Source organism: Lissotriton vulgaris, chromosome 2_1 (genome assembly GCF_964263255.1).
Source record: "Lissotriton vulgaris chromosome 2_1, aLisVul1.2, whole genome shotgun sequence".
NCBI lineage: Eukaryota > Metazoa > Chordata > Amphibia > Caudata > Salamandridae > Lissotriton > Lissotriton vulgaris.
This window is the reverse complement of record NC_141687.1, coordinates 81673821-81701021: the sequence shown is the minus strand read 5'-3', so window position 1 is coordinate 81701021 and position 27201 is coordinate 81673821. Positions and strand designations below refer to the sequence as shown.

At 45.2% G+C, this 27201-nt stretch overlaps 1 protein-coding gene across 1 annotated transcript in view; it reads left to right on the top strand.

The window, feature by feature from the left end:
* SMARCAL1 (SNF2 related chromatin remodeling annealing helicase 1) overlaps window positions 1-27201 on the top strand; it is a 388047-nt gene that overhangs the window by 105507 nt on the left and 255339 nt on the right. The window contains exon 5 of the mRNA XM_086954490.1: window positions 1396-1446. Within this exon, the coding sequence (XP_086810616.1) occupies window positions 1396-1446 (51 nt within the window). The remainder of the gene's footprint in view (window positions 1-1395; window positions 1447-27201) is intronic.

The following is a 27201-nucleotide window of genomic DNA, read 5'->3' as shown; positions in this document are numbered from 1 at the left end:
GCAGTTTTGCTTGGCCTACCTCAATATCTTACCTGTTGCCTTCAGATAGTTTTATATGCATCTTCATGTCTGTTTCTGTTAAATCCCAAATGGATTTCTTCCACATGTTACCAATGAATACATTGATCTTATTTAAAAAACTGTGCTTGGTGCGCAAGTCATTGGCTGGCACTTGTCCTAACTATCTCAGCTTTCAACTTAAACCCTATTTGCTCTCATTCTTTGTTCTGGTTCTTATTGGAAGTACACTAGTGACTGTCAATGTGAGTGCAGGATGCAGCACATTAAAGCCAGAGCTATTACCTTTTCCAGTGCTTGCTTAGATTTTAGTCATCTTTTTGTGTTTAAAATTTGTATTTAGGTTACCGTAATTCAAAGCCAATGGTATATTTACTGGGTTCCAAGAAAACCGTATCTTGCTGTGATATGCATTAAAACAAAAAGAGTTTATACACCTGCTTTAAGTACACCTGCTTGCAAGGAAGAGCCCATGCTCTTTTAACCACATGTGTGCGGCGGTTATTTTTGCGCTGTGCAGCTTTTTTCTGAAAGCCGCGTTACATGACTAGCTCAGCTCGTCATCCGCACACGACCACCGTGGCTGATGACGAGCTCAGCTCGTCATCAGCAGCGAAGGGGTTAATAATATAATATGCATTGGTAATTTTGTTTTGTTTATTGACCATTTTTATAGCAAGCATATTGCTGCAACATTTAGGGACAATATGTTTTTCCTTTAAAGCCAAATTTATTTATTTCAGCTAAAAATAAATTACATTTATTAGGACTTTTAAGACCTTTAAATTTTACTAGCATTATTTCTATAATATATTTATAGGAGCTTTCAGCCACACCACTTCATCCATTGGTCTGTTATTGTGTGATTCACAGTATTCTTCTGCCCACTAGAGCATACTGCCTGGGGCAATGGGCCAACCCATTTCATCCATTGGCTACTTCACTGTGAGTGATCGCATTCTTCCCCTTTCACAAGGACAAGCACATCCACACACAAAGTAGTTCACTTAAGTGCAAGGGGCTACTATGACAATGTGTGCTTTTTGGGACCCAATAATTATTTTTGCTTTTAGCCCATTTGTTTTTATTTTTTAGGTTGACGAAGGCCTGGCAGCTTTCCCACCATTAACGTTTAGCAAAAACCACAATGTAATGGCTTTGCCATGGCTTTTATTTTTAATGCACTGCATGTGCAGTTTAGCAGAACACATTGCTACTGCTTGACAAAGTGTCCCATTTTATTGTAGAGATAAAGCCGTACCAGAAGTATATAGCATTAATGCCACAAAGGTATCGATGAGTCCTGTATGTTTCTTTGTTGTTGCTCTGTGTTATGTTGCTGTGATGTGCCTGAATAGTTTCCTTTCTTCACCATAGACATGAAGACACGGAAGTGGAGTTTTCTGATGCAGGACTATCAGCGCTTAAGTGAGTTCCTGATCTTGCTTAATGTTCTTTTCTATGGCCCTGGGTGATCACTGCTGCATGTCTTATGGGAGGGCCTTCCTGTTAGGAATGTCAATTTGCATGATGAGCCAAGCACAACACCCTTTTCGCAAATGAGATTTAATCATTTATGTTGACAATTAAAAAAAAAAAAGATTCTGTTTCAGAGTTGTGGAAAAGCGAAGCCATGTGTGCTTGGACATTCGAATTTCTGATAATTATTCCACATTCTGTGGTGGTTGTGGCAGTTGAATTTCTTACAGTATTTGTGACTGTACCTTTAAACTGATAGAGGGTTTACGCGGTCACTGAGGTTGTACCGTAAACTTAATTGTTTTAAGTTTTCCAATTGTTGAGCTAATACACGTTTTTTCATATGGCCAAATCCTGCTGTGATGATGTGATTTTGCGGCCCTGGCGTTTTGCGCATTATTATGGATTTGCCACATAATGCATCACTTTTGGATAATCTGCAGATTTCAAGAAGAAATGTGATTCCAGCTTAAACAGATCAAAAGTTACTAAAATCACAGCAATGCAGGGTGGAAACCACTTCGTAAAGGGTGATTGGTCACCTTTCTTTGGCTTATTTCTGTATAGTGGTACTAATGAAGTGAAGCCCTTTCACAGAAAGTGTTGACATGTGTAAAACTGCCAAAGCAGTGAGGTAGTACTAACACAAAATGTTCTGTATTCGCCACATAATTTGTCTTTTCTTGGCACGTAATGTAGTCAATCCTGCTCATAATTTGATCTTCCCCAGTCGCATGATTCCAACTGCTTTGCATATATTTTATCTGTTGTGTTGGTGTGACTTATATTGGTGCTACCTTTGACCTTGGTGCAGTAGCATTATATACATCTACTAAATATTGAGATTTTATGTTTAAATCTTTTTTGTTGAGAGATACCTTCAAAGCTATGGAGAGCCAAACTGAGATATATGTATAATTAAGAAAAAAAACACTGAAAAGCGTTAAAAGTATTTTTTTAATTAACTTAAACTGGATGCCGTTTATATCGCTCAAGTAATTCAACAGTTCTGCCCCTTTGCTGTTAACCGCATTGATCTTTTCAAAACCACCTCTCGAATTTGGCTCTGTTTTCTAAATAATCTATTGAAGACTCTGTAGTGTCTTATGAGTTAGAAATGACAGGACCCTTTTGGTTCCTGATGTTCTCCATAGAACAGTGACGTAAGTACTTGGGTGTGGGTGATAGAATTAATGATTTAGAATGTTCAGTTAACAGTTACACCCTGAGGAATAAGGACGTGTAACACCAAGCTCCATGTGTGGCATAATCATTTACAAGCTCTGAGGCTGGGGAGGATGCTACGACTGGAGACAGAGTAGGGGATACGTAACCCGAAGAACTGACCGTGCTCTCCCAGAGAGTTTGCTGTGTTCAGGCAAACTGCTCGTGCGAGTCACACGCGCCTCAGTCAGAGGGAAAATCTACAGTTGGCGAATGTGGAGTCAATTGCAAAAACAACAAGTGATGGACCGAATGTGGATCAATGTCACACATTCCCCCAGTCAAAAGATCTGGGCCCAAATCCATCGTTTTTTTGCACTCCACACCACCCTGGGTTAGACAATGGCGATATGCAAATCAGCTCTGACCCTGTTGCCCCATGGGAACAGTCCAGTCCGAACTACAAAAGCCATGTCCTTCCCAGAACGGAATTAAGCATCCGAGGACCGGACCGGTTTCGAGGTAACACCTCTCATCAGCCCGGCTAGCTTGACTCCAAGTGGTGTGGAGTGCCTGGGACCCACGTCTGGGCATCCCCAGAGCACTTAGGGCGGCAATTGCAAAAACAACAAGTGATGGACCGAATGTGGATCAATGTCACACATTCCCCCAGTCAAAAGATCTGGGCCCAAATCCATCGTTTTTTTGCACTCCACACCACCCTGGGTTAGACAATGGCGATATGCAAATCAGCTCTGACCCTGTTGCCCCATGGGAACAGTCCAGTCCGAACTACAAAAGCCATGTCCTTCCCAGAACGGAATTAAGCATCCGAGGACCGGACCGGTTTCGAGGTAACACCTCTCATCAGCCCGGCTAGCTTGACTCCAAGTGGTGACTCAGACGTGGGTCCCAGGCACTCCACACCACTGGAGTCAAGCTAGCCGGGCTGATGAGAGGTGTTACCTCGAAACCGGTCCGGTCCTCGGATGCTTGATTCCGTTCTGGGAAGGACATGGCTTTTGTAGTTCGGACTGGACTGTTCCCATGGGGCACAGGGTCAGAGCTGATTTGCATATCGCCATTGTCTAACCCAGGGTGGTGTGGAGTGCAAAAAAACGATGGATTTGGGCCCAGATCTTTTGACTGGGATGAATGTGTGACATTGATCCACATTCGGTCCATCACCTGTTTTGTTTGCAATACCGCCATAAGTGCGCTGGGGATGCTCAGACGTGGGTCCCAGGCACTCCACACCACTGGAGTCAAGCTAGCCGGGCTGATGAGAGGTGTTACCTCGAAACCGGTCCGGTCCTCGGATGCTTGATTCCGTTCTGGGAAGGACATGGCTTTTGTAGTTCGGACTGGACTGTTCCCATGGGGCACAGGGTCAGAGCTGATTTGCATATCGCCATTGTCTAACCCAGGGTGGTGTGGAGTGCAAAAAAACGATGGATTTGGGCCCAGATCTTTTGACTGGGATGAATGTGTGACATTGATCCACATTCGGTCCATCACCTGTTTTGTTTGCAATACCGCCATAAGTGCGCTGGGGATGCTCAGACGTGGGTCCCAGGCACTCCACACCACTGGAGTCAAGCTAGCCGGGCTGATGAGAGGTGTTACCTCGAAACCGGTCCGGTCCTCGGATGCTTGATTCCGTTCTGGGAAGGACATGGCTTTTGTAGTTCGGACTGGACTGTTCCCATGGGGCACAGGGTCAGAGCTGATTTGCATATCGCCATTGTCTAACCCAGGGTGGTGTGGAGTGCAAAAAAACGATGGATTTGGGCCCAGATCTTTTGACTGGGATGAATGTGTGACATTGATCCACATTCGGTCCATCACCTGTTTTGTTTGCAATACCGCCATAAGTGCGCTGGGGATGCTCAGACGTGGGTCCCAGGCACTCCACACCACTAGAATCAAGCTAGCCGGGCTGATGAGAGGTGTTACCTCGAAACCGGTCCGGTCCTCGGATGCTTGATTCCGTTCTGGGAAGGACATGACTTTTGTAGTTCGGACTGGACTGTTCCCATGGGGCACAGGGTCAGAGCTGATTTGCATATCGCCATTGTCTAACCCAGGGTGGTGTGGAGTGCAAAAAAACGATGGATTTGGGCCCAGATCTTTTGACTGGGATGAATGTGTGACATTGATCCACATTCGGTCCATCACCTGTTTTGTTTGCAATACCGCCATAAGTGCGCTGGGGATGCTCAGACGTGGGTCCCAGGCACTCCACACCACTGGAGTCAAGCTAGCCGGGCTGATGAGAGGTGTTACCTCGAAACCTGTCCGGTCCTCGGATGCTTGATTCCGTTCTGGGAAGGACATGGCTTTTGTAGTTCGGACTGGACTGTTCCCATGGGGCACAGGGTCAGAGCTGATTTGCATATCGCCATTGTCTAACCCAGGGTGGTGTGGAGTGCAAAAAAACGATGGATTTGGGCCCAGATCTTTTGACTGGGATGAATGTGTGACATTGATCCACATTCGGTCCATCACCTGTTTTGTTTGCAATACCGCCATAAGTGCGCTGGGGATGCTCAGACGTGGGTCCCAGGCACTCCACACCACTGGAGTCAAGCTAGCCGGGCTGATGAGAGGTGTTACCTCGAAACCTGTCCGGTCCTCGGATGCTTGATTCCGTTCTGGGAAGGACATGGCTTTTGTAGTTCGGACTGGACTGTTCCCATGGGGCACAGGGTCAGAGCTGATTTGCATATCGCCATTGTCTAACCCAGGGTGGTGTGGAGTGCAAAAAAACGATGGATTTGGGCCCAGATCTTTTGACTGGGATGAATGTGTGACATTGATCCACATTCGGTCCATCACCTGTTTTGTTTGCAATACCGCCATAAGTGCGCTGGGGATGCTCAGACGTGGGTCCCAGGCACTCCACACCACTGGAGTCAAGCTAGCCGGGCTGATGAGAGGTGTTACCTCGAAACCGGTCCGGTCCTCGGATGCTTGATTCCGTTCTGGGAAGGACATGGCTTTTGTAGTTCGGACTGGACTGTTCCCATGGGGCACAGGGTCAGAGCTGATTTGCATATCGCCATTGTCTAACCCAGGGTGGTGTGGAGTGCAAAAAAAATTGATGGATTTGGGCCCAGATCTTTTGACTGGGATGAATGTGTGACATTGATCCATATTCGGTCCATCACCTGTTTTGTTTGGAATGTGGAGTCAAAGCACCGCTCCAGCCAATGCAAAGCTTTAGAATAAGACAAAGGCCGAAAGAGATATTGCTTTATGATCGGCCTGGAACCTGCTGGTGAGGCTGTGAAAGAGGTACTGCGCCACAAGCCATACAGAATGATAACGCTAAAGGAAGTGACAGGCAGGTATGAAGAAGTGCTAAAAGACAAAATATAATCAAATACCGCAAGTAGAATTCAACTTAACAGAACCTGAGTAAAGAGAGCCATCCGACCTCAGCAGTGGGTGAAGTGAACCAAGTGAAAGAATGGGGTTGTGCTTACAGACCTGTTAGTCTTCGAAATGGCCACTACAGAAGGCACTAGGTGCGTTCTGAACAACTTACAGGTTATCAAGAAGCTAGAAGGCTTCAATGGCCACACAACATCAAATAAGCCAGGACGACACAAGTGTTGGGTTACGGCTAGTGCTGAACGAAGGTGTCGATCCAAGTGGGCAGCCAGCATTGCCAGATTGGGCTCTGGTCTTGACAGCAGGAAGGTCCACCAGTTATGATGCCGCCACTTTTCCTAAAACCACTGCTTCCTTGCAATACCACCAAGTCGCAGAATATTGACACCAGGTGGACTGCCTGGATTGAAATGTATGATGATTTCCTTGATTTATTGGAATAAGCTAATAACAAAAATACTCAACTGGTCAATGTTGTGGGGGGGTTGTGTAGGAGAGTAGGATCTGCTTCCTATGGTTACCCCCACTTTTTGCTGTGTTTCACTGGTTTATCGACTTTAGTCTGGCTGTGGCCCTGCTAATCAGGACCACAGCCTAGCTGTTCTCTCCCTAAATTAGTTACATGTATCGTATCGTATCGTAAGGGGTGCTTGTAAAGCGCACTGACACCATGGGTTTCCTGGCGCTGGTTGGAAATAGAGGGGACAGAAAGACTAACCAGAATGAGGGAAAAGCCAAGTTTTTAGAGATTTGCGAAAAAGAATCAAAGAATTAGAAGTTTTAAGAGAAAGAGGGAGAGAATTCCAGAACTTGGGGGCCAGGTAAGCAAATCTCCGGCCTCCAGATCTGCAGAGCTTGTAGGAGGGGACGGTTAAGAGATGAAGATAGGAGGATCTCAAATTGCGGGACGGACCAATCTGGAGTGTACATTAGGTACACTCCAGATTGGTAACTGGGTTACCGCAGTGAGTCCCTAGTATACGGTACCTTAGGTACCAAGAGCATTGGTACCCCAGAGGCCTACCAGGGGCTGAAGCATGTATTATGCCACCCCTGGGAAGCCTTCCAAAATGGCATCACAGGTCCTCACTTGCAGCCTGGGTAAGGTGGTGTAAGCACCCCTTACTAAGATATAGTATACCTATATCTACCTATATATATATAGACACATATAAACCTATACGTCACTCCTATGGTAGGCCTTGACAATCCTGAAGGCAGAGTGCTTGGTTTTGTGTGAGAGGGTGCCCTAGCATGAGCTGAGCCCCTCTGCAGCTTTGGGAAATCCTTCCTTATAGCTGTTCTTTGATACAGCCATACCATATACTCTTAAGTGCATTATAACCTTGCGGTAAATGCTAACTTTGGTTTGGCTGCATCAAAACATGTCGTGTTTGGTGTCAAACACTTTGGAATCCTACCCCCCTGCCAGTTTTGGCGACGGGAGTAGAATTCCACCCTTCTAGAGGGAGAAGACATGTACACACTGGTACACCGGTAAATGTTTAAAAGACCCTCAACGGCACAAAATGGATGCTGCTGCCACAGACACGAGTCTGACCTCCTGCTGCTGGACGAAACTCAGGAGGCCAGGACAATAGGTTTCATGTCCAGGGAGGTGCCAGCACCTCCCCAGACTGGCTTTAGTGTATTGGGGCAGGGTAGGTTGCCTTCAGTGAATGCTTTTCAGACACGGCCTGGGGCACACAAGGTGTCCCATGCATTTCCCAGTTCAAACCGGTTGCTGGGGCACTCAGCCCCAGCTCTGGCGCAAAACTGGACAAAGGGGAAGGGGTGTAACCACCCACTCCCCAGGTCCTCCCATAGGTGGGACCCTAGAGTTAGTCCAACACCTAAACTTAGTATAAGTATAGGAACCTAGTCACTAAGACTTTAGATTACCCTGGACGAAACTCTGAAACATAAATCTTGGACCTTCGATGTTCCATATCGACTGGAAGACGGACGAAATCTCCCTTGGGGTCAAGGAGTGACTCCCCTGTTCAAACAGGCACCAAAGAAGCATCTTGCCGGTCTGTATTTTTAAGGCTCCCGACGGATCCCGAAGAATCTGCGACACAGGACATGGACTTCCAGACATCTCCGAGGCTGACACGAGTCCCCAGCAGAGCAGAGACCCGTAGCTATCACGAGAGACGTGGGACCGGAACTCCTGGACATCCAGCAATTTTGCAAGTGCACCTACTTCCCGAAGTTGTGCATTGGGGTATTTGAAGCCCGTTGCCCAGAGCACCTTTTCCATCGAAGCTCAGAGGCCTACACTCGACACGTGTTCCTTGGGCCCGCTTCCTGCATTCCTCTCGAGGTTCCTTCGCATACCCTAGTCCGTCGACGGGTGGGTCCTCACGAAGAACAATCCTTTGTTTCTTGGGCTTCCCTGGTTGCTCCAGACGTGCCCTGACTCCCCTCCAAGGGGCGAGTCCATCAGACCTTGCTGGTCTGCACCGACCAGTCTTGTCATCTTGCGTGGGTTGCTGTTGCCAAGGCTTGTTGGGTCCAATCCGGATACCGATGCTGCAGCACTCGACATCATTCGTGGGACAGCGCAAATCCAGCTCCTGGTCGTCGTTGACGCCTCCCGGACCTCGTGGCTGAAGAGTCCAGATTCACCAACTTCACTTGAAAGCACCCGACATCGGCTGGCATCTTCCTGTCGTCAACCTGGTCACTGGCAAGTGACCCAGACTCTGTCCCCTCTGCTTTCAGGTAATTCAGATCTCACACTCTTCACCTGAACGCCTGCAGCATTTCTTCACAGCTCTCCATTGGCATCGACGACGAAACCCGACACGAAAAAAGACACCTCTGCACCCAGCTTCCCTGGGTGAGGTAACACGAGTGGGTCTTGACTCTCAAAGTGTCCAGTACTTAAAGGGTTTCACCGAAGTCCACTCCTAAGTGTCCCTAAAATTTAACTTTGTAACTTAAACTTTCTCCATAATAGTCAATGGTGATTCGCGGCTGTGTTTAGACACTGCACGCGTCCCCCGTGGGTCTCCTGCGTCCCTACCTTGGATGGTTCCTGGTTGCCCCAGCGGTTCTACAAGCTCTAGGCCTGGTCTCTGTGTTGAGCGCAGTACTTACACCACTTTCTTAGTATATGGTTTGTGAGGCCCCTGGGGCAAAACGTATACTGTGCTAATTTACTGTGTGCTAATTAAGTTGTTGTATTGTATTTTTGCCCCTAGCCTCATAAAGAGACTAGAGGGATTGTGTTTAGAATAAATACATATCTATACTACTATTATAAAGAGAGAACTTGCACCTTTTGGCCAGGTAAACTCAGGAACCACAGCGCCAATCTACACACACGATACATCTATGAAAATGTCAGGGTGTGTAGGTGGACATAGGCTATATCAAAAAAAAAAGTAAATAAAAAAATTAAGTGTGTAAAAAAAGTAGTCCCCTGAAAGTAGCGCCGGCCGGGACCTAGCGCTGGCCGCGACGCGATGTGCGTGATCACGACGAAGGAGGAGGGCGGTGCAGTGACGAGCGGCTGTTCAGTGAGGAGCGGCGGCACAGGTAAGGAAAGGGAAAGTGAGACTGTGTGATGCAGGGGAGGCAAGAAGGAGGAAGCAGTAAATGAAAATGTCGGAGCGCTAGTGAGTCGGGCGGGAGGGGGGCGCGAGTGAGTCGGGGCGGGAGGGTGGCGGGAGTGAGTCGGGCGGGAGGGGGCGCGAGTGAGTCGGTGCGGAAGGGGGCGGGAGTGAGTCGGGCGGGAGGGGGACGCGGGTGAGTCGGGGCGGGAGGGGGGCGCGAGTGAGTCGGGGCGGGAGGGAGTCGGTGCGGGAGGGGGACGGGGCGGGAGCGGGTGTACTGCCCCCAGCCCCTTTCTGCCCCAGGCAACGCAGGGGCGGGCTGCTAGTACTATATATATATATATATATATATATATATATATACACACATACCTTGTGTGGTGTACTTTCATTTGATCATTCAAGAGATTATAGACTGGTAAAACAAGCTGCTTTACATTCCTTCAAGACTTAGCCTGAAGGCTGCTCTCCACAGCTACCACTAGGATAGCTTTCTATAAAGGTTGTCTAAACCTACCATCAATAAGGGTTGTTTTTGGACTGGTGCAAGGTGCCCACTAGAATAGTGGATATCATATGCCAGGCCAATTACTCACACAGGAGAATGAGTAAAGAAATTAATATAGAAAATACCACACCCTGATGAAGTCTCTCCTTCAAATCAAAAAGGCGTTAATATTTCAAGTTCAATCCAATACTGAATGTCGATTACGAAAGATATATTTTCAGCCAAGAAAGGCAGAGAGCTGGCGAAACAATCGATGAGTTTGTTAAAAGATTGATACACACCTCAAACATTGTAAGTTCAATTAATTCAATGATGAAGAAGCAATACGTCTCAAAGTCATAGATGGTTGCCTTTCTGATTACTTCAGACGACGAATGCTGAGGCGGAAAGCCGGGAGACACTTCGCCGCAATTTAGCACTGTTTACTTTTTAAAAATCAACAAAACTGCTTTTATCTTTGTGCTATTCTCACCTTCTTGTGCACCTGTACCCCCCTTCTTCACCATCAAAGCCTTCCCGCGCAGCCCATTTAAACGCTGCCGCGGCGCTTTGGACAATCACTTTGCCGCCATCACAGGGGAGCGAGGCCACGCCCACTTCCCTTCATAATGTGCCTCAACCGGACGCGCACAGCGGGCACGCCGTCAGCGCGCCGAAGGCAAGCCCGTCTGTGCCCGGCCGGCCCCAGGCCCAGTCTCTATGCCTAATTCTTCCAAGAATCATTTCACCTCCACCCAAGGAAAGCTCCTCTCACTCAACCCTATGAAAAACGAAAACTGCACTTACACCTATAAAGGAGAGAAACCCTTTACCAACTGCGACCTCTGCAACCCAGCCCACACCGAGGCAGGGCGCCACGGCCTGCAGCTCGGCCTTCTTAACTGTAGGTCCCTTCCGAAACACTCCCTAGAGATAAACCTCCTCATACAGGATCTCTCTTTCGACATTCTGTTCCTTACGGAAACCTGGCTCACCCCCAACTCCGATTCCGATATCGTTAATGCCCTCCCTCAAGGCTACCAAATCCACTCCCAGAACAGACCCCTCGGCAGAGGAGGTGGCCTGGCAATAATACATAAGGAGCACTTCAACTGCAGAGCAAATAACGGCACTATCGAAGACTGCGAAAGCTGCCATTTCGCCTTACAAATCTCACCTACAGTCTCCCTCTCCGGGCTACTCATATATCGCCCACCGGGAGCCCCCACCAAGTTCTCCAACGCCCTCGTCGAAACCGTCACCTCAATGGCAACGACTTCCCCCAACTTTATAATCCTGGGGGACCTCAATCTCCACTTTCTAGACCCCAAGGACCTAACTGCCTCCGACCTCCTTCTCGATCTCACCTCTTACGACCTAAGACTAGTAAATTCAGAGGCCACTCATGACAAAGGCCATCTACTTGACCCCATCTTTACTAACATCAACAACCTCAAAACCGCTACCCCCCCTCCCACTGCCGTGGACAGACCACTTCTTGGTCCCCATCGACTGGCACCTCAACGTCCAGACACCTCAACTTCCCAAAATCCGAGTCACTGATAGACGCTGGTCCAAACTCTCGTCCGAAGAATGGGCCTCTAGACTCACGGAATCCCTTCCCCCCCCAGCCCTAGACCCATTTACCGCAGATGCGCAATTCAACTCCTGGCTCACCCAATCACTCGATTCTTTTCTCCCTAAAATAAGCACCCTGAAACGAGCCAAAAGAGTCAACCCCGCCCCTTGGTACACCCCTGAGCTTAAACTGCTACGAGAGGAGTGTAAAAGGACAGAGCGCGCCTGGAGGAAGGACGGATCCATAGCCAGAAAAGACGCCTTCCGCTCCTCCATGAAAAATTATAAATCTGCCCTACGCATTACCAAAAGCCAATTCTTTGATGAAAGAATAAAAAAGTCCTCCTGCTCTGCCAGAGAAACGTTTATCATCATAAAAGAATTGCTCAAAGTCCCTGACCCCTCCCCCCCCACCCAGCTCCTAACACCTCCGAGGACAAATGCCATAAGTTGGCAAAATTCTTCGACGAAAAAATCCACAAGATTCTCGCCACCCTACCCCAAGTCAACCCCAGAGTCTTCCCAATTCTGCTCTAGACTCCAACCCGCAGCCGGGAAACCCGGACATCTACCTAGACACATTCGGTCCGGTATCAGTAGAAGAGGTCCTGACTACGCTCACCACAATCAAAAGTGGTTCGCCCACCCGGTGCCTATGCACATTCTCCAAAAAGTGGCATCCACTATCCCCCCCCCCCCCCCCCCTCCCCCTAGCTGACATCATCAACTCTTCACTGTGCCAGGGAATGGTCCCTCCCAGCTGGAAGGCCGCCGTCGTCAAGGCCCTTCTCAAAAAACCTCTGCTAGACCCGTCGGACCTGGCCAACTACAGGCCAATCTCCCTCCTCCCCGGAATCAGTAAAATTACCGAAAAAATAGTGAATAAAAAACTCTCACATTTCCTGGAGTCTAACAATTTCCTCAGGAACTCCCAGACTGGATTCCGTCCTGGTCAGGGCACGGATACCGCCCTCTTGGCAGTGGTGGAGGAGACCAGATGCATTCTGGATGCAGGAGGATCAGTGGCAGTGATCCTCCTGGACCTCAGCGCGGCCTTCGACACTGTCAACCACCAGGTACTAATCCAACGACTCAGAGATATCAGAGTGGAATGTACCGCCCTGGCATGGCTCTCGTCATTCCTAAACCACCGCTCCTTCCAGGTCTGGGAGAATAACACCCGCTCCTCAGCGATCCCCCTCAAGTGCGGAGTACCGCAGGGCTCTTCCCTTAGCCCTACATTATTAAATGTCTACATGTCCCCACTGGAGGAAGTGGTCACCCCGTTTGGAGTCAAGATCATTAGCTACGCCGATGATACCCAACTGGTGGTGTCACTATCCCATCCCAACCAAGAACCGTCCAATCTCCACAACTGTCTCTCCGAAATCTTTATGTGGATGAATAAATCTGCTCTGAAACTCAATGGGTCCAAAACGGAAATCATGCTTCTCGGACAGAAGGGGCCCACCTTCCCCCCAAACATCTGGCCCACCTGCCTGGGAGAACCCCCCCTCCCCCCCCCCCCCCGCTCCCAAAGAGGAGATCAAGAGCCTAGGAATCTGGATAGAGAAGGACTTGTCCTTCAAAACCCAAGCTAAAAAAAACGCTGGGATCTGCTTCGGTCTTCTCAGATCAGTCAGAAAAATTCTGCCCCTGCTCCCACAAACCTATCGGAAACTGCTCATCCAAGGCCTGATTCTTTCCAGGCTGGACTATAGCAACGTCATCTACCTGGGAGCACCTGAAGCCACCCTGAACAAACTACAAAGAATTCAGAACGCCGCTGCCCGGCTTCTCACCAACACCCCGGCCAGATCCTCGGCCAAACCAGCTCTGAAACTCCTGCACTGGCTCCCAATAAGAGAAAGAGTAAAATTCAAGGCCCTCTGTCTGGCCCATAAACTTCTACAGAACAAGGGCCCCCCCCATTCTCAAAATTTTTATCACGCCAGTCCACAGAGTGAAAAAGGCACGCACAGGAGGCCGGCGATTCTCGGTGAACACGGCTAAACTGTGGAACGCCCTACCTCTTAAACTCTGGATGGAATCCAATCACTCCCGTTTAAAAAAACTACTGAAAACGCACCTCTTCCCCTGATCCCTCCCTCCCTTCTCTCCTTGGTCACTCCACTTACGCTGCTGTCTTGGTTTTAGCGCTGGGATGCTCCCGGGTGACTATGCGCTCTATAAAACCAACATTCATTCATTCATTCATTCATTCATTCAAATGCTCAGTCTGGAGCGAGTACTCACTTATGTCTGCAAGAGCCGAAGAATGTGCAGACCGACAAGCTGCTGACATGGAAGCCGGAGGAGTTCAGAGTGAGTCAGCTTTAAATGTGAAAAGTAAGCAAAAGCACAATGCTGAGGGGCACATAGTGATGTTTCCAAGAAAAAGAAGCTGTTCTTCAGATGCAGTTTTACTTTTCCACACGAAGGAAAATGTTCCACCTAGTATGCATGGGCTGCGGTAAAGAGAACCATTTGGTAATGGTTTTGCAAAGCAAAGGAAAAAGTAAGTTTGTTGCGTCGAGGAAACAAAATGGATGCTCAAACGTTCCAGAAGTGACCTTACACTCACAAGGCCAAGCGGCCATATATGTTGAGGTAAATGGAAACTAAACGAAGTCGATCATCGTCTTAATCTTCGTCCAAAGGTTCTTCAACAACGCTATCAAGCGATAGTGAAGAAGATGGATGTGAGATGTCGATGTTAACTAAAGAGTAACATGCGCTTGTCGGATTGGCCACATGCAAGGAAGAATGAAAGTTGAAGTGAGATCGACAAATAAAGACACTAAATTCATTTAGACACTGTCCAAAGATCACACTAAAGGTGAATGGCTGTTCCAGACAGTGGTGCCTCGATAAACATTATGCCCGAGGAGAAGTACTCCCGTACCTCGTCTCACACTGTCGAAGACTAAGTGTATACATGGGCTGCATCGACACCATTGAAAAGTCAAGGCTTATTTGTAGCAACCATGATGCACAAAAAGACAAAAGAACATACGTCAAGTCATGTACTTCGTCTAGTGCCTGTTTACTCAGTTTCAGTAATGCTACTGAAATGGGACTGATATCTGTAAATTACAACATCACGAAATAGTAAGCCAATTTCCATTGTTTCATGGAATAGAGAAACTTAAGACAATGAAAGTGCAACTGCATATTAATGAGAACATTTGTTCTTGTTGCTCAGCAACATTGTCTAATTGCATTTTGATTACAGGATGCTGTTGAAAATGAGCCTGAGACCTGCATGATAATATTGTGTTATCTACTGTTCTGACACCATGGGATTCGGCCATAGTGGTAGTGCCTAAAGAAAATGGTGAAGGAGCAGTATACATCTGTGTAGATATGCGTCAAGCTAACAAGGCAACTGAAAGAGAACGACATCCAGGTTCCCACATTGCCGATATGATCACACAGCTGAATAGTGCCAAAGTTTTCTCTTGCCTTGACCTGAACAAAATGTATCATCAGTTGGAACTAAAAGAAAATTGCAAGTACATTTCTACCTTTCTACCCATATTGGTTTGTTCAGATATAAAAGATTAAGTTGCAGCATGTCACCAACTGCAGATCTATTTCAAGATGTCATGCATCCTGTCATGCATGCTTTCAAATACAGTGATATATTGGTATTTGGGACCACATGAAAGGGACATGATAAAGCACAAGTGTGTCCTTTACTTGCTGATGCTGGCCTCACTTTGAATGCTGAGAAGTATGAGTTCCACAAAGCAAAACTCAAATTACTTGGCCACATTTTCTATGATGGTAAAGTACATGCTTTGTCAGCCACTTGTCCCTCAAAAGATGTTACCATGTTTTGCTCTTTTCTTGGCACGGCCAGCTACTGTTCTAGGTACATCCGTGATTTTGTCAGAGTAAGTTCCCCATAAAGAGACTTTACCAAACAAAGGCTTCATTTCAGTGGTGTATGTATAAACAACTAGAGAGGAAGGGTATAACAGGCTACTCTCCAACCCCTAATCACAATTTACAACAACAAAAGAGCGCCTATTGCTGTGGATTCCTGAGTGACATTGTACCTAAATAAAGAAACACACAGTGAATAAACTAAATTACATGTGCGGTCAAAGAACTGGGAGAAGAAGAAAAAACTATTTCTAAAAGAACCCTCACTCACCCTAGTGGTGACATGCTTCATCATGGGGTTCACCACAGGAGGGACCGAGTATCCCCCCTGTGTGCTACGACGCTGCGATTGCAGCGGAGCAGGTATTATAAAAGTGTGAAGTGATATAAGTGATCAGTGATGAATGAATGGTGTGGTAAAAGATCACAGCTGGACCCCGACAACTTTATTAAAGGGCCAGTTGTTCACATTAAAAAACAGTGAGATCACTTGGTGGTTTATATTAGAACCCCAGTGACCCGGTGTAAGTGGTCAACATGTTTCTGCTGTTTGTTGCTTATTTAGCTCAGCTTTCTTCAGGACCAGAATAACAATCAAATAAACCGTCCTCCGGGGGTTCACGCATGCTAAGGCGTGCCCACTCCGTTAGGACAGATGAGAAAGGACCAAGAAATAATACTCTCCTTGGTTAACTCACGGTTTTACCCGCAGCCAGTACCCCTGCAATTTGCCTGGATACAATTCTGTTTGGAAAGTAAGCGTGCCACATGGACTCTCAGTGTAGCAACTTCTTCACGTCCCGTTCTATTTATTACAGGACGACTCGCCGCCTGGAACCTAGTATTTCGTTCCACTGACGTCCGGATCTTCAATACATCCTGTCATGCATGCTTTCAAATACAGGGACATGATAAAGCACAAGTGTGTCCTTTACTTGCTGATGCTGGCCTCACTTTGAATGCTGAGAAGTATGAGTTCCACAAAGCAAAACTCAAATTACTTGGCCACATTTTCTATGATGGTAAAGTACATGCTTTGTCAGCCACTTGTCCCTCAAAAGATGTTACCATGTTTTGTTCTTTTCTTGGCACGGACAGCTACTGTTCTAGGTACATCCGTGATTTTGTCAGAGTAAGATCCCCATAAAGAGACTTCACCAAACAAAAGGCTTCATTTCAGTGGTAACATGAATGTGAACAAAGCTTCAAGAAAATGAAACATGCAATTGAGAGCACCACTGAAATGGCTTACTTTAATCCAAAGCTACATACAGAAGTTGTTGGCGCATGCCCCGTAGGGTTGGGTGCGATTCTTGCCCAACACAGAGGACATACAAATGCTTGAAGGCTGTTGTGGCTTATGCTAGCAGAAGTTTGTCACATACTGTGCCTATTCACAGCCTGAAAAAGAAATCCTAGCTGTGGTGTGGACTTGTGAACATGTTAATGTGTTTCTATATAGAAATTCAATTCAAAAAGATCTTTATTTCGATCACATGATCATAAAAGATATACAACTCATCACAGTATAAAAGAATTTTAAAAACGCATTAAACAACTTTAGTGATCAAAGTTAAAAAGGTATGTCAGGAATTCAAGTCTGTCCTGAGTCTCCGAGTCTCTTAATACAGCGAATTCGTGCGTACCACATTGAAGTTAGGAATTTGGATAGTGCAAATACTGTGGTTGGGGCTAAGTCTGTCTTTAGGACTCTGTACGCGGGTAAAAGAGTTCTGAACCCCATGTTCTTAAGAAAGGGGACTAGCCAATGTTTCCTGCTCCTCTCATAGGCCTTGCAAAAAAAAAAAAAATAGAAAGAATGTCACTCTTGTCACAGATCATCAAGCACTGCTTACCATCATTGGCAATCCTATGACCAAGATGCCCCCTTGCATTGAAAGGTGGGTTTGTGACTGCAGGAATATGACTAAACTATTGTGTACCGACCAGGGAAAGATCGAAACCCTGCTGACTACTATTCATGAGTCCCACTACAATGGCATAGTACCACTTCCAAAACGGCTGAAGCCTACATTAACGTCATTTTAAAGTCCAGTACACCTGCTACTATATCAGTGGAACATATCATTGCTCCCATGTGTTAATACTGAAAGACGTTATCGCACATCAGTCCTGGCAACAGCACATTCAACTTCTTAAAAATGACAGTGAATATCAGAATTTAAAAAATGTATAAGATGAACTTTCCGTTACTCAAAAAGATACAGTCTTGCGAAGTTTAAAATTTGGCAAACCGGAGAGTGTGAGAGAGCAAATCATTGAAGTGGCTCATGAGGGACATTATGGAATTATCGCCACTGAGCGAGCTCTCTGACACGGAGTCTGGTTTCCTCATCTTGATGAGAGAGTTGAAAGGGAATTTAAGCCTGGTCATTTATGCAACTGTTTATCTCCCAAAACAATATACTATATAGCATCCATTGTACATGTCCGATCTTCCAAAACGTGCGGGAGGCAATCGCTGTTGATTTCTTTGGGACCCTTGACAATGGAATCATTTAATGGTAGTCATTGATAAATATTTTTGTTTTCTCTTGGTAGAAGACTTTACGTCAATAACTCAGGAAAGTCATCGAGAGGCTAGATGGTATTTTTGCAACATGGGGCGCTCCTTCAATTCAGAAGTCCGACAACGGCCTATCTTTCAACAGTCTACAATTCAAATACTTTCTCACTCATTTTAACACTAAGCATCAGAAAAGCACACCTCTTTCCCACAAGCAAACTGCGTTGTTGAGCGTTTTATTGAGCACCCTTAAAAAGATGGTTCAGCATACTGCACTGGAGAAGTTTGAAAAAAAATCAGCTCTTCATTCTGCTCTAAGTGCATACCTGTCGACTTACAGTTCGACTACAGGTGAAAGTGCTGTAACCCTGATGTTTAGGAGAGCCACTAAGACCAAGTGAGCCATTAAAAGAGTGAATAATGATGGTGAACTTCATCGAACAGTTTCATATCACAAGCATAAAATGAAGAACTATGCACACAAACGCCGATGTGCGAGGAACACTGTCTTTGTACAAGGAGAGTCCTTGTCAAACAGAAACAAAAATGCAAGTCTGATTCTCCTTTTGATGTTGACCCAATGAGGGTTGTGACTAGCAAAGGGCACATGGTGACTGCTTACCGTCCTAGAAAGTCCATTACGCAAGATTCTTTGTATTTCAAGCACCTGGTTCCATATTCGCCAACTCCAGATGTCAGAGGTGAGACTTGTCCACCTGAGAATCCTGAGAGCCCAACGACTGCACCAGTGTCTCTGTCACCAGTACCACTCATGGACACTTCTGTATCTCTACAGCCTCGCATGACAAGATCTGGGCAATTGATTTCAGCACCAAAACGACTTATTGAAGAGTAATGATGTATATATGTATTATTTGTACAATTTTATTTAAAAAAGAGGGAGTTGTAGTGGCTTGTGAGTTAGAGGTGACAGGACCATTTTGGTTAGTGAAGAAATCCATGTTGGTGATAGAATCCATGATGTAGAATGTTCATTTAACAGTTATATGCTTAGGAATAAAGACGTGTAATACCAATCTCTGTGTGTGGCATCATTATTTACAAGCTCCGAGGCTGGGGAGAACACTGCAGACTCCATGTTGGCAATGGAAACAAATCCACAAACCTTAAATATGTAGTATGTCTGTATAGCAGGACAATGTACTTACCCTGAATTTTCAGCTGTTGACTTTAGCCTTTGTAAGGACCCTCATACCTGTCTCTCTGACATAGTTCCTGCCGTTTGTGTCTTCCATCACCTCCCCCACTGAGGACATTTTATATTTAATTCGATGAGAAGTACTATGCAGATGTTTTACAATTCGCTCTAATCCCAATTCAGCCTGTGCAGTGCCTTACCCTCCTTCTCCCGCACCTATATATCTCTCCAAGCAAGCACTTCATCTCTGGCACTCTAGCTAAGAAGTTGTCTTTTACTCCTCCTGAGTCTCTTTCTTTCTTTCGGTAGCATTGTTTAGTCTCAGCACCATCTAGGGCCAGCCTCTTCAACGCTGTCTCAGGGCCATTGTTGACATGTGGTGGAGGATGCCCACTTCGCACTCATCCAGTCTTGTCCTCTGCCTTTCCCTCTGCAGACTTGTCCCTCAACCTGTTCCTTGCCACAAGGCTTCTGCCACCAAGCCTCCACCTCCTCTAATCCAGTTTTCTGTGGATACACTGTGATTCCAGGGTACGCCTGGTTTTGCCGGCTCCCAGCGCCACTCTCCTATGTCTCCAGGACGAGCGCTGCCTTCTACACTGCTTGCCGAGTGTTTGGGCTCTGAATTACTTTTGCTCTAGGGCGGATCTCAGGAGCTGAACAGACCCTCAGGGGTGCCACCATGTTCCTGCACCTGGGGCACTACATTCCACTTCTTTGTGTGCATGACAGATGCGAAGTATGGCTAAATATTGAGTTTTCTTGTCTGTAGCTAATGTTTTTATTTGTCATTTGTATTCAGTTTAATAATCCAGAGTTAGCAGAAAGTGGTCAGACGCTTTAAGGAATGGGTGAAGAAGCTTGGTCAGTATTTGAAATATATATTGGTTGAATGAATGAACTTTGAAAACAAAGAAAATAATTATTGCAGTTTTCTGACACTGCTGGCATTCAAGCAGCAAAACATGCAGCCTTGTACCTTTTGCTTGTGATTGCATGAAATTATGCATGTGTTCTCATTTGATTGCTCATTTTTGTTTAGGTCACAATTTAAGTATTCAAATATTGCAAATGGTCATTGGTCCCCCTACTTTGCTATAGGGCCATCTTAGATTGTTTTCTTCACAATTGTTCATTATTGATAATACATTCTTAAAAGCATTCAGATAACCGTATTTGCCCACACACAGTGGCCATCTTTGAATTTTTTTGAATGTTTTTACAGTTTCAAGATGGGAGACACACTTTCTTAACTTTTCAATCAGTTTAGTTTAGTCCATGACATTGCAGCAATATGCTGATAGGTGTAAATTGTGAACAGAAGGCAGCTCTTTGCAAAAATACAGAGCGCATCAGGATCCTCCGGAAACGTGAAGTGAGTGGGGGAGATAATGCATAGGAGGGATGCTGTTCGGGTACCAATAACAATAAAAGAAAATATTGAAATGTAAGTTTGATTACATAATAAACCTGAACAGAGATTTTGGTGTATCAGACTGACTACATGCTTTTGAACCACAATATATGAAAATCACAACTAATTGACCAAGACAAATGTACACATAAGGTTTCTTTTTGATTTGATTTTATTTAAAGGCATTTTGTCTGAGATAATTTAAAACGTTGTGCTTTCTGTAACAGCAGGTGTAGGTAATGCAATCTGTCTGTATAGGGCAGAAAATAGGAGGTCGGGAAAGGAACAAGAGTTCTTGGAGGGAAGGTGGCTGAAAGGTTTTAAGGGTTTAACCAACTTAAAAGAAGGCATTTATTTGAAGAAAAATATTTGATGGTGAATGAGGGGGGGTGAACGCTCTGAAGACGCTATGGTCTGACTTTGGGGTAAACCATTATATATAAATAATGTTGACACAAACACCGCTTGACTTGAAATGGAAACTGACCGGTTCAATGTGATGTTTTTAATATCTTGAGTTTCAGTCCCTAAAATTTTGAAATCTTAGTCTTTACACAACCTGACATGTGGTAGAGGACATGTGGAGTTAGAATATTTTATAGCGGGAAATCCAGGACTTTTGTTGGGTTGAAGCCTACCAGACAGTACAGCTGGCTGGCAGTGGGAGAAATCTTGGGGACATACTAAAAGCTTCCCTGGGAATACATTCAAGCCATTGCTTACCATTGGCTTTGCGGTTTGTAGCGCACATTTGCATGCATTCTATTTGCTGGCTTTGTGCTTTAGGCTGTCCAGCATGTCTTTGTCCATCCCGTGGAGCATAGCCTGTTTACCACCCCTCAGACTGGCTCCTTGTATTGTTCTACAAATACTCACCTTCTGGGAGCTCTTTTTTTCTTTTTCACTAGGCCGTCCAGTAGAGCAGGTGTATATTTTCAGTTGTCTGTTGTCTGCTAGTACATAACAGTAAAATGCTGTATTACTTTGAAACTGTTTCCTGGCTCCAGTCTTTCTGCTCAACTGATTCTACTCATCTCTCACTCCGGTTCATCAATCTTGCATGCCTCTGAGGAATAATGCTCTGGGGCGATTTATATGTTGACCGTGTGTATACTCTGTCACAACGGAGTATACACACTACCAACCTGAAGGACTGCCCGTCTGATTTAGATGTAGGCGGACCTTCCGTTTGGCTAAGCCAGTGACTACTCCAGCACCGCTGTAGCCAAACCTCCCCAACGGAGTAAGGGCCATCTGAGAAATGGCTACATATCCGCCCGTCCAATTTAGATGGGCGGAAACTAGCCTTTTTAAAAAATAATTTACTGCACGTCAATGGCAGGCAAACCCTGTCAGTGAGGGACAGTAAACCGTAAATAATGCTCCCCCCCTCTGTGGGGAATGACTCCCATAGCAAGAGGTGAGGGGGGCATTTTTTTTTTTTCATGATCTAAACAAATCAGTACACCAGGTGATTCTGATTTCAACACATTATCGTTTGTGGGCTGGATAGTTTATTAGTACAACTGTATATCTGTGCAAATGTAATAGTCATTTCAATTGAAAATGTATTAGTGGTAAAAGCATTGTGCTACCATACCATGCCCAATCCACTCTGTGCAACCCCACTCTGACATTCCACTCTACGACACTTCTCCATTCTACGACACTAATTCACTCTGACACTACTTCACTGTATTCCACTCCACAACACTCTTCTCCACTTTACGCCACTTCGCTCTACACAACTCCATTCTATGACACTCTTCTCCACGACACTCTACTCTGTGACACTGACATTCCATTCTAGACCATTCCACTCTACTTCACTTTACGCCACTCAACTCCACTGTAACACTACCCTGCTATACGCTGCTCTACTCCACTCTGCCATACTCCACTCTACTCTATACTCCACCCTTCTCCACGCCACTCCTATCTATTACGCTATTTTACGCCCTTCCACTCTGCCATTCCTCGCCACTTTACCCTGTCACACTACTTCATGACACTCTACAGCACTCCATTCACTCTACCACACTCCACGCCACACCACAACACTCTTCGCCACACTGCGATATTCTGTCACTCCACAATACTCTACGCCACTCCACTCTACAACACTACTCCACGCCCCACCACTGTACGTCACTCTAATTCACTCTACACCATTCTATGCCTCTCCACGACACTGTACACCTCTCTGTGATCCATTACTCTACACTACTCCACTTTACCCCACTCTACGACATTCTGCGCTACTCCACTCTACAGCTATCAACTATACTCAATGCACCACCACTAATTCACTCAACACCCCTCCACTTTACGCCACTCCACTCTGACACTTTATTCTACAACACTCTGCTCCATTCCAATCTGACAGTCTAATACATGCTACTTTACGCAAGTCCACTCTGTGCTAAGTCAATCCACGCCTCTTTACACCACTGCACGTTACATCACTCCACAACACTGTGCTACACTCTGTAAAATCCCACTCTACACCACTATGCCAATCCACTCTACGATACTCCACAACACTCTACGCCACACACTTTTAGCCATGCTGAAGAACCGCCATATTGGTGTACAAAATGGCTAAAACACACTGGGAAAACCAATAGCCCTGGCATAGACTAGACCTATTGTGTTTGCCAATGCTTGTTTTTGCAGCTTGTCATTGATACAACTTATTGCAAATTTCCAGTTCTTTGAAATGAGTAGTGATAATACCCACACCATTGCAGACAGCATTGGAAAGCTATGGATGTTTTTTGTAAACTGTGGCTCTTCTCTGTTTAAGGAAATATCCCTAAACTCTGTTCAGGCATGGGACACATGGCTCTTAGAGAACCTGGCGAGCTCTTGTGTGTAGGGATTGCCCGTAGCCCATGACTGGACAGGGATCACCCACAGCAGAGAGACTTGAATCCTGTAGTCGGCTTGATATGGATGCTCGAAATTGGTGTAACAAGCTTCATTTAACTAGCAGTCTACCGAATCATTGTATACAAGGAGACAGACAAGCTGGTCAACAGAGATGAGTTCTGTCCCTGGGTGGTGCCACCATGGCTGAAACTCAAGGCAGCCCCATGAAGTAGACATGTACACATTGGGTCTCTTGCTGGTCTTGTATCGATCACCAGAGCAGGAGTCTTGCACCCTGAGCTTTTATAAACAAAGATGTGGTTGCCTGAGACTGCTGACCGAGGACCAGTCGAATGAGAGGGCCCGAGGCCTCGGTTATGCACGGATGTTGCCTCCTTCCAAATGGATCTGTATTTATAGCGTTCGATGGAGCGGACAAGGACTGCCCTGTGCCTCTGTGATGTATGTTACGAGAAATTCTCAAGAGTGGCGAGTCCCTCTCCCCAGTGTCGTGCCTTCCTGAAAGGTCATCCGGAATGAATGCTCCCTCTGTGACTCACCCTGCGCTTCCAGCGCTAATTTGAGAATGGCTGGATTATGAACCATGAGTGATCGGGCGGATGTGACGCAGACGCTCCATGACACCAGGGCCCTGTTAGTGTGACAGGGTGTAAATGTCGCAGGATTCTGATTTGTATTTTTTATTATTGCTCAGAATTAATGGAACAAGAGGAGTGCTGGGAAAAAGTCCAAACCTTTTTACACCTTGAAGATTGTCTGTTGCTTATGATCTTCTGGACTGCCCCTTTATTTCTGTTTGTGTCTGCTTTAGGTTTTGCAGACTCTCTGTATGGTCTCACCTCTCCTAAGCTTTGATTCCTTTCTTCCCTTTCGGTCAGGTTTTTCACTCCCCCTTTCAGTGCTCTTTCTCTCCCCCTTTCAGTGCTCTTTCTGTCTTCCTTATGTTGTATCTCAGCTCAGGCTGTGCCTGGCACAGGGCACAAGCAGCTAATGTAGTCTACAATTCCGCCATTATTTTTTTGCGCTTGAAAAGGTTAAATTCAGTAATGTTTACATTCAAAAGCATGTTATTTTCAGGTTGGCTGACTGCATGGACTTTTCTCAACCCCCAAAAATGTAGAAAATGTTGCCTCTTGTGCGCTTCAATTTTTAATGAGAAATATGTTGTTCAATAACTGTTCTGGGCTTCCTCGATGTGTGTAGAGATTTTTTTTATGGATTCCTAGAGAATTCTCATGACAGAACTAGGATGACAGATAAGTATCATTTGTTTTTAGAACACCGCTCAAGGCTTCTTTAATAAGTCATGGGAAACTGTCCACCTTAACATGAACTCTTGTGTTCTCGTCTAACAGACCTAGCGTTGACAAGAAGATGCTTTGTTTTTGTTGGGTCTAAAGTCCTCGTGAAATTTCAGAGATTTGCATGCAGGGAAAGAGAGATTTTGGAAGATTGTATTTAAGGTAATTCATTAATATGGAAGTCTGAAACTACTTAATTTAAACACATTATTCCCTAAAACATCATTCCATTAATGGAATGAAATGCGAAAGACTATTGCAAGTCCATATCAGTAAGGTTCTATGTGAACCTAATATTTTGGCACTAAATAAGAACATAAATGATATTCGGATCGGCAAAAGTGTACGCATAATTTCCTAAATGTTCCCAGAAAGAAGAAAAGAAAACCTTTGCAATGCAATAGGTCTCGCCTTTGCTAGAGTTTAAGCTACTGTCATTGTAATTGACAATGCTTTTTATTTATCTAGTTTGATCATTAACATATAAATCAAAGGCATTGTCATTTACAATGTCAGTAGTTCAAACTCTTGTAAATACGAGACCTATTGCATTTCAAAGTAGCTGCTGCCATTGTCCCGGGATGCTTGGAAAGTGAACGCACGCATGGCGGGCTGAGTGTTGCAGGAAAGCATGTCGTGCCTGCAGCAGGAGAAACTCATTAGAGAAAATAGTGCTTACAGACTAAATAAGATACACTGTATAACAATAGAAGTAAATGGGCCAGTCCACATGGAGGTTAAAAATGAAGACAAGGCGGTACTAAGGAGGGACTAACAAGCCTATTAACGAATTGGAAACCGCATTTACGAAGGGCAATGGCACAAGCCAATGACAAATATGGGCAGAGAGTGGGCGGGCCTTGAAGTGCATACTCAAATACAGCATACCTCGCAAGCAGCGTATGTGCTGCCCAGACTCAATTAAAAAAAAAAATGTACATTAGGTTCAACCATCTCTCGTTTGTGACATTCACAGGTACCTGGCAGGGAATGTCATAAGTGAAATTAAATAATTTGAACAAATACTAGGCTTTGGTCACAAAAACAACACCATTGAGGGTTAATTGTTTTCATTCTGTCATTTGCACCAATGCAAATTTTGACCTTAAACTTAGCCACATATTGAATTTGGAAGATGAAATTGTAATGACAAGCTTAACTAGAATTTATAACACTGTCATCATTTTTTTACAAATTGTTCATTTGATTGTTCACATGTTTTTATAATCTTTATATTAAACAAACATTTAAACAAATGAGCAAAAACAATAAAACTATTTTGCATAGAAAATCAGGATGTGTCCTCATGACTAACATACTATTTATGAACGACTGTGTAAGGTTCTTCACAGGTAAAGGGTTGCTCAAGTAATAGCTACAGGGAAGTAGAACTCTCTCAAGTTAAGTTAGGGCTTGGTGGATCATTCTGAATTGGAGGCCATCAGCTTAGAGAGAACTATGTCCAAATCCAAGGAAAGACATTGTCTTCAGATCCATGTGAATGTGTTTAATCCCCTCTAGAAAGTCTTCATATCTGGGATCCTGAAAAACGGTTTGTGAAGAATAATTTGTGTACGCTTTAAGAGCTGCGATTTGGGCATTTATCGAAGGCGCTCGACTCCCAACCTCACCAATTGATGAAGGTCCAGCAGTATAGTTTCATCTCGATACTTGGCAAATGCTTTTTTTATATAGGAACCTAATGCAGACTGTCTTCCACTTGAACACATAGGAGTCTCTTGTGGATGGATGTTTTGGTTTCCTTTGAAAATGGCCATAGTATATTGTAGTAGATTCAGATGTCCATACTGGATGAGTTCTGGAGCCAATCCACTAAACTCAGTGATTGAAGATTGAGGTGCAGTATCTGTCCCTGAGACTTTCACGTTAGGTCAGTCTGCAAGGGAATTTTCGTGAAATTGGTTATAACAGGTATATATATCACCATTGTCAAGGTGACCCTGGAGGTATGAGGATCATCCTGGCTTGGGTGTAAATCAGCTTTATGGTCAGGAGACAGGATAAGGGGAATTAAAGTAAAGGTTTAAAGAAGTTTCTCTGACCAATTTGTTAAAAGACCATTCCCTTTGTCCCACCTGGTGATAATTACTGAAAGGAAAATCAGAGCATTTTTTCTTGTTCGCATATGCCAAGACTTAGCAAAAGAATCAATTTGTAGAAGATTTCACCAGTCCTTCGGGTTTTGAATTAATTTTTGGTTCTCTTGAACGGTTTGGCTGAGGGAGTACATGAACATTTTGAAAATTTGGGAAGTTAACAGCTGTTATTCAAAGTTTCAAAAAAATCAGCACTTTTCGATTCATGTGGTTCT